The 9,446-nt window shown below is 32.1% G+C and overlaps 1 protein-coding gene across 1 annotated transcript; it reads left to right on the top strand.

The window, feature by feature from the left end:
* The first annotated feature begins 1,687 nt into the window (after window positions 1–1,687).
* LOC143236264 (techylectin-5B-like) lies at window positions 1,688–5,673 on the top strand. Its single transcript, XM_076474532.1, has 4 exons — window positions 1,688–1,891; window positions 2,528–2,633; window positions 2,766–2,930; window positions 3,015–5,673. Exons 1-4 carry the CDS (start codon window positions 1,688–1,690, stop codon window positions 3,143–3,145), a joined length of 606 nt encoding a protein of 201 aa, XP_076330647.1. The 3' UTR covers window positions 3,146–5,673.
* Window positions 5,674–9,446: the final 3,773 nt, after the last annotated feature.

The following is a 9,446-nucleotide window of genomic DNA, read 5'->3' on the forward strand; positions in this document are numbered from 1 at the left end:
ATATTTAAAAACAACCATGGTTTCACTATGTACAGGCTGTAATGGTTTGTAAACAGGTTTACATATTTAACCAAATAATCTTGACAATTACTTTGACACAAGTTGGTCTAGTCGTCTATAAATTTTTCTTTACTTGTTTTTAAACTTCAATTTATTTCTAAAATCTTAGTTTTTACCTTTTTCACAGACATGCAAATCTTTGAAGCTTTTCATTGGATCGAGTTAGTGTTTAGTTTCTGTAAGTTGATTTCATTTTCCTTAACTACAATGTTTCTAGAATGTTCTTTAATTACGGTTTCTACGGAACGTCCTGTTTCAAATACGTACACTTTATTGCACATTAATTGGTAAACACCTCTGTCACTGTACTTATCTGTTTTGTCTTTGCTGTTGAATAACATTGTTTGTACACTAGAAGTATGAAGAAACACAATACTTTCATATAAAACATAACATAGCGCCCTCTTCTGTTGCTGAACACATCTTGAATTCTTTGTTTGTTTGTTATTGAATTTTGCGCAAAGAAACACGAGAGCTAGCTGCGCTAGCCGTCCATAATTTAACAGTGTAAGGCTAGAGGGAACGTAGCGAGTCATCATCACCCACCACCCTTTCTAGGGCTACTCTTTTACAAATAAGGGGGATTGACCATCACATTATAATATCCCCACTGTTGGAAGGGCGAGAATTCTTAGTGTAACGGTGATTCGAACCTACGACCCCCATATTACGAATCGATCGCTCTAACCTCCTAGCCATGCCGGTCCCTACTGAATTTGTGACAGTAGTTATTCATGACTGAAACAACATAAAGATTATGAGACACATACAACAATCGAATAAACAAGTTTGAGAGAAAACATTTGCACAATAAAAACACACCACTATGTATAAACAGATCTAATGGACCAATCAACGTGTCTTGTTGCAAGACTTGGTTATCTTAAATACTGTATCAAATATGACGTACTTCAAACCCCCATACCTAGACCTTGTTTCTCAAAAATTAACTCTCCCATTATCAGTTGAAACTGGTTATTCACTCAACGAACACTGCAGAATTTGACTCTGATGATGAAAAGACGTTTATCAAAACCAGTTGGCTGTAAATTATATTGAATAATTATACTTATTATACCACAAAACATCGTTTTTTAAAGTCGTTGCTCTAAACATTTCTAGGACTCAGTGTGACATACATCACATACGGTTACTAAAACGGTTTTAGCTCTGAATGATCTAAGGAAAATTCTTCTTTAATATCCTGTTCAATACAATTATAAAACCATTGATAGAAGATTCACATCTTCAATCTAAAAGAAAACAGTTCTGTCTTATTAACCATTTAACAATGCACAACACTTCGTGTTGACCCAGGCTGATGTCCATCATCACACAGCTTGTAATACTGTTGCGTCATTGAAAGGAATAGTGGATTCCGTTACCGAATTGGTAGATCTAGCTAGAGAGAAGATTTCTACATTAGAAGGTAATATATTTTACATTACACAAAACTTGAACTTCGATTAAAGGAACATTTAAATGTTAAACCTAAATGTTATGTTGTTAATCTTGGTAACACAATATGTTCAGCTCTTTTAATATTTCCACATTAAAGTTTTTATCCGTTATTATTTAGATGTGTTTTCTGTAACCACACTCGAACGAACATTTCAACCGCTTGTTGATGACAAACAAAACCGATCCTTTCAAAAAATCTCTTTGTGTGACACAGACTACACAGCAAAAGCCACATCTACCAGAGGACTGTGCCAGTATCTATAAACAACAACTAAACCGAACCAGCGGTGTCTACGAGATTCAGCCACAGTTTTTGAACCAGTCAATATTTGTATACTGTGATAAGGAGACATCAGGAGGAGGGTGGACGGTAGGTGAGCTAAACTTCCTTTTGTGGTGTAGCTTTAGTTAATTCTGGATTACTGGTTGTTTTCATGAGACATTTAAATCAAAGTTAGCCATTATTTTCACGGAAGAAAAAGTTTCAGGACCAAATCCATATTTGAAAAGATAAACGTTAAGAGCATGTAACGTTTTTGTTATAATTTTTATCACATTTCTTCACTGATTCCGTTCATTAATATATGCTATTTTATTATATTAAATATAACACGTGTTTTCACTTGGTAATCATTTCGTTTCAGGTTGTATAGATATATATATAAGGATGTGTATCTGTGCTTAACCTGACGCTTTCTACATGATAATAAATATATAACTGTGCTTAATAACACCTAGGAATCTACTCTTGAATTTATCTTGATGTTATGATGATATTATCCTACAATCATCCATGAAACATAAATTCAGATCATTTGAATAAGTTTTGTTTTCGATTTCAAATCTTTCTTTTAAAATCTTTTTCAGATTTAAAGCGTTTCATTTTCACACAGACATAAAGACAAAATAATTTTGAATAATACAGGAATATATATTTTAAAGTTTCATTTTGATATTTATAAAACTTAATTATATCAGTATTTCGTATTGCTTTTCTTATTTCTAGCTAATTCAAAGAAGAGAAGATTTTGGAAAACCAGTTGAAAATTTTTACAGATCGTGGGTAGAATACAAAAACGGTTTTGGAAATTTAATCCAGGAGTTTTGGTTAGGTAAACCTTTATATATTTATCTAACAGTGATCAACTACTTATTTATTGCCGTGTTATTTAGTATTATTTGATATAATTAATTATTTACTGTCTTATAAACTATTTATTTATGATATACTACTTTGGTTACAGGAAATGACATCATCTTCTCGTTGGCCAATCAGGACAATATGGTGCTCCGTGTTGATCTTGAAGAATTTGAAGTAAGTCGACGATATGCAGAGTTTGACGGGTTCTTGGTACGAAGTGAAATAGAACTCTATAAAATGAGTTACAAAACGTATAAGGGTGACGCGGGTGAGTTTATACTTTATTCCAATATATAACATCTTACATTAATTGTTTATATATTATTTATTAATTATTTCGATATTATTTTAGGAAATTCTCTTGCTCCCCACCACAATATGATGTTCAGTACCAAGAATAAAGACAACGATAAATACAGCGGAAGTTGTGCTCATAATCACAAAGGCGGATGGTGTATAATTCATGTCATCGTTGTAACTTAAATGGTTTGTATTACACTGAAGATGAGGTAGATTTTACCGATATTACCTGGTATGAGTGGAAAAGTGGACATATTACACTAAAGACAAGCGAGATGAAAATAGGACCAGTGGAGTTTATTTTTGGTAAATAAATAAAAATACAAAGATTGTTTGTTTTTGTTTGTTAAATGCTTATTTTCATGCAAATGTTGAAAACTTTATCAAATATAAAATCTTACAAAATTAAATTTCATAAATAATCAGATAATTTATGTTACTTAACTCGTTACAATATCTTTTGCGATATAATCTATATAATTTACGTTAGTTAAAGTTACATAAAATTTTCATGTTGTAAAATAACTAAACGAAAGTTTGATAACTTTGTAGTTCATATTCGATATGTTCTGTTCTGTTTGTGTCACGTCTGTCACATAAATTATGAGTTCAAATAATAAACATGACTGTCTTCCTTCAGACGGCGCTGTATAAAAAGATTTACAATATCAAATGGAATTAAATTTAAAAAAATAATCAGATAATTCAAGTTACTTATCACGTTAAAATATCCCTTAGTATATAAACAACATATTTATTGTTATATTAATTTTCACAATCATAGACTAATGATATTTAAGATAATACAAAACTTTAAAGTAAAGATGAAAAATTATCTGATGTTTAAATTGTAGATAATTTTAATTGTTAACGTTCTCTTCTAAAACTAAAACGTTTCATAATAATGAATGTTACAAGAGTAAGCTAATATAGAGGTGTTGTAAATATGAAAAGGTTCATATCGTAATAACAAGTTCGGTTGGTTTGTTGTGATGTTAAGCTACACTGTCTTGTGTAAATTACGGGTATCGAAACATGTTTTGGACTGACTACAAATGAAGGTATTTCATAACTTAGTGAAAACCGTTAGACACAGATAAAATTTATTTAGGTTCTATATTATTATTCATAACATACATGTTGAAATGAAATTTTAGTTTTGGAGAAATTAACTCATTTATTACTGAATTTTTCGACATCTATTTGTTTTAGTTTAAAAGTAGAATTATTCATAAACACACGTCTGTAGGATATTATAAAATTCTGTTTGATAATCTGTTAGTTTTGTTTTCATTGCAACTTCCATGTTTCAATAACATTATTGCTAACTTTAAACAACAGCATGGTGTAACCCACTTTGTAGAAACGTCTGCGTCTGTTGTCTGCACGTTACTGTTGAAGGTTGATTCTGTAGTTGTAACGGCGTACAATTATGTGATAGAACCCGTTCACCTAGAGACATGGATGTTTGTGTGTCATTTAGGCAAGTTTGTTCAGAAGAAAAAGTTGTTTTGAATTGCTAAGTTTGGAAAAGTATAAATTAGTCTTATAAAACATGCTTTAATCAAAGTAAGGACCATTTGCTTCAAAAGACTTTTGCCAACATGTAACGATGCTATTTATGCTCCTGCTGTAAAAATCGGAGTTTCTATGATCAATGAACTTCTTGAAAGCTTCTTCTGCAGCTGACTGGTTTTGAAAGCGTTTATTGTTTAAAAAATTCTCAAAGTGCTTGAAAAATGAAAACCTGTAAGGGAAAGGTCTGGAGAATAAGGTGGATGAGGCAGAACCTCGATTCCCAATTATTTCAATTTTAGGAGCGTCATCCTGGACAGGTCTCATAGCGCCGATATTGTTGATCTTCAGTCAGCTCATGCAGAACCCACTTATACAACTTTTTATTCTTTCAATCGCACTTATGAGGTTGGCAGTGCTTGATCTGCTTGTGTCTCTGCAAGCTTACAAACTGCTTTGCGAGGATCTGTCTCAACTGGTTTCCTTATTTCATCTAAGGAAGGCTTCTTTCCACGACCTTCGTGGTCTTCAAGACTTTATCTCCATGCTAAAACCTGTACGTTCAGTAACAGATCTATGGCAGAATGCCTGGTTGATGTTCCGTGTAGTTTCTGTAGCTTTTCATCCAAGTTTCAAGTCGTAGAGAAAAATCAGACGAAAGCCCTTCTTTTTCATGCTGCCTTGGGGGTTGCGAAACTTACTCTTAGTAGAGTTGAAACAGCAAACAATTAAGACATCTTGTAAGCGACAAACATTGGATTAAACCAACCAACGATACGTTAATCAATATTCAGCTTCTAAATGTGAACGTGATAATTCCGGCTTTATTTCTGGACAATCTAATATAACTATAGAATGCCGTATAGTAATATTAATATATTTCATTCATTTGGACAGACAGACCACCAAGAAAGTTTACAAGTTAAATCACACCGTGAATGAATATTATTTAATACAGAATTTATTATAATGTCAAATATTTACAACATGTGTAACGATGGTAACAAAATACTTCAAAAGATATTACAGTTAGTATTTATATTCATCCAGTAAACCGTCAGGTTCTGTAGAAGAATGTGGTAACATACACTGTTTTATTTCTAATGATCGAAAATCGATTTGTTTGTTGATTAAATTAAAATTAATAAACAAAATAATAAACTAAACTAAAACATAATAAACAGTATTTTAAAACAGATGTGTCGATAGTATGTTTATTTCAGATACATAATTGTAAAATAATGTAACATCAGTAAAGATATGGTGATTTTTATTAATAGTTTTCACACAATATTAAACTTAAAACATTAATTATGGCGAACGGTGAAACCTATAATTTAACATCAAATGCACAAAATTACAAATAAAATGTAAAGTAAATAACATGACTGTTTGTTTGTCGTATGTTCAAACTTTATCTACAGGAATAGGTGATGTAATAAAAACAAACATATAATGTGTGGAATATTCTGTACGTGTTGTACCTTAAACTGTTTTCGTACGGGTACAAAAGATAGAATAGAAGAAATTAATAAATCTGTGATTTACAGAATTCTTTGTGTATGTAGTAAAACTGACATTGACCACATATGTAGAAATTTAAAGTTCAAGATGAAGAAATATGGAAACATTGTACAAAAATATAAAGTAAATAAATTGGTATTAGAAGAAAACTGCCCCTTCCCCCTGGAAAATGTTGGTAGGTTTTATACATTTTTGTTAGATAATACAAAAATGCGTAAAACTATATGTTATTTAGAAAACACCCAACAAGATCTGGTCAAATCCTAATTTAACACTGGCTTCGGTAAATATATGAACTGTTATTGATTTTAGTTACATTTTATTATAAATAGTGTTAAACACCTGCCGTAGTTTCTTATTATTCTAATCAGCCTACAAAATGGTCAAACAAGTTTCTCTGCAATTGTGGAGTCATTAAAATATATCATAGAAATAGGAGAATTAATGTTATGTTATTGCCAAGTCAATCAATCCGATTGAAAATTTATGAGCTGAGTTAAACCGATTAACTAACGATCACAAACCAAACATGGAAGATAAACATTTTAAAGTACTCAAAGAAGGATAACAGTCAATCACCCAACAACATCTGTTCAAACTCATTGAAGACATGTCACGTTGATGTCAAAGAGTTCTGAAACCAAAGGGAATTCCAACTAAATATTAACTTATGAAACTGATTTGGGTTATTTTGAGATTCATCTTTACGTTCGACTCGTAATTCTTATCACATCAAACATGATCGCACTTTCACCGATGGGGGCGTTATAATATTCAGTCAATTCCACTAATCGTTGGTAAAAGAGTACTCCAATAGTTGACGGTGAGAGGTGATAAGTAGCTGCCTTTCTTGTAGGCTATCACTTATAAATAAAGACAAACAACCCTCCTACAACAAGACGATCAAAAAAGTAAGCTTCCTACAATAAAACATAGAAAGACGTAAGCCTCATACAATAAAACAAACAAAGAAGTAATCTTCCTACAACAAAACAAGCTAATAAGTGAGCTTCCTACAACAAAACAAACAAATAAGTAAGCCTCCTACAATAAAACAAAGTAAGATTCAGTACAACAAAACAAAGAAGGGGTCCGACATGGCCAAGCGTGTTAAAGCGTTCGACTCGTAATCTAAGGATCGCGGGTTTGCATCCCCGTCGCGCCAAACATGCTCGCCCTTTCAGCCGTAGTGGCGTTATAATGAGACGGTCAATCCCACTAATCATTGGTAAAAGAGTTGTCCAAGAGTTGACGGTGGGTGGTGACGACTAGCTGCCTTCCCTCTAGTCTTACACTGCTAAATTAGGGACGGCTAGCACAGATAGCCCTCGAGTAGCTTTGTGCGAAATTAAAAAAAACAAAAAAAAAACAAAGAAGTAAGCTTCCTATGATAAAACAAAGAAGTAAGCTTCCAATGATAAAACAAAGAAGTAAGCCTCCTATAACACGACGAACAAAGTAAGCCTCCTTCAGTAAAACAAACAAACACTTTTAGTTATCTATTATACAGATTTTCCATTTTTACACTGAGTTTTTCCTATTAAAAGATATTTTTGTTTAAGAATGTTCTATAACAATATTATATATGTATATAACGAATATCTATAACACTATAAACCAAAAGATTGTAGACATTTTTTCCTAAAGAAATATTTATTTCCTTTTGCAAAGTAAGTACTGTTTATGTGGACTCTAAGTTAAAACATTTAATTTTAAGAGAAACACATTTTCAAATAATTACATATCAAACATTATTGTTTTTTAATTGACCCTCACAGTTCTATAGTGTCATTACCATGACAGTTATTAACAACAGACAACAACTCTTACGCCAATAACGCCTCCAGTATATATATTTAAAAAAGCGAAAAATTGTAGATGTTGACTGGAACTATATTTAGAAAACTATAAACCTTTGTCGGACTCAGTGTTAAAATCATCAGATTCAGTTACTAACACGTTTCTAAGTTGTAGTAATTTAAGGAAATCCCATTTTGGATATGCTGTTTAATATAGCTATAAAATCATTTAACAATGTACAACACTGTAAAGATATTAGGTGTTTTGTCTTTCATCGTGTTGACCCAGGCCAATGCCCATCATCACACAGCTTGTAATACTGTAGGGTCACTGAAAGGAATAGTGGACTCCATTATAGAATTAGTAGATCTGGCTAGAGAGAGAATTTCAACTTTAAAAGGTAAATATTTAACCTGAAGTATTTAAGTTTACGGAAAACTTGAACATCGATTAAATGAACATATAAAAATAACTATTTGTCAAGTTAGAATGTTAAATCTAAATGCTACAATGTTTTTGTTCTACAACCACACTTGAACGAACATTTTAATTGATTTTTAATGACTAAGAAAACCGATCCTTTCAACAATTTCTTTGTGTGACACAGACGACAGAACAAAAGCCTCCTCTACCAAAAAAGACTCTGCCTGTATCTATAAACAACAATAAACCGTACCAGTGGTGTCTACAAGATTCATCCACGGTTTATGAACCAGTGGATCTCTGCATACTGTGATATGGAGACGTCAGGAGGAGGGTGGACGGTAGGTGAACTGAACTTTGTATAAAAGGGGATCTTTATTTTTAATGAAAATTTATTTGGAATTAAGGAACTTTTACAACATCAAAAAACTATTTTATTAAATACCTGATTATTTCGAATAGCTTGTAACTGTTTATTGTACTTTTTCATTAAACTATTTGAATTATCACGTTTATTTTCAGAGTTTTTGAGACATGTTTTCAATTGGTAATCATTTCATTCTAGATTATTTACCAACTGATAGTTAAATTGACCATCACATTATAACGCCCCCCATGGTTGTAATGGCGAGCATGTTTGGTGCGACCGGGATTCAACCTCACCTTCCTCAGATTACGAGTCGTGCGCCTTAATGATCTGGACATGCTGGGCCTCGGAGGATTATCAAGGATAATTATATCGAGGATATGCAGAGTATGACGAGTTCTTGGTAAGAAGTGAAATAGAACTCTATAAAATGAGTTACAAAACGTACAAGGGTGACGAGGGTGAGTTTAAACTTTATTCTAGTATATAACATCCGACATCAGTTGTTTATGTTTTTCAGGAATTTTTCCATCGGAAATTCTCACTGTTCACAATAACATGATGTTTAGTTCCAAGGATAAAGACAACGATAACAACAGCGGTATTTGTGCTCAAACCTACAAAGGTGGATGGTGGTACAATTCATTCTATCATTCTAACTTAAACGGACTGTATTTCACAGAAGATAAGATAAATGCTACCGGTATTAGCTGGTATTACACATTAGAGTAAATACATTCGAGAATATATTAAGACATATAATTATAGGTGGATACCCTTAAGTTGTGTTTATTTATACATAAATATCAACAAACGTCACAAATGTATATACAAATTTCATCATTTAAAATATTA

This window comes from Tachypleus tridentatus, chromosome 13 (genome assembly GCF_004210375.1).
Source record: "Tachypleus tridentatus isolate NWPU-2018 chromosome 13, ASM421037v1, whole genome shotgun sequence".
Lineage (NCBI taxonomy): Eukaryota > Metazoa > Arthropoda > Merostomata > Xiphosura > Limulidae > Tachypleus > Tachypleus tridentatus.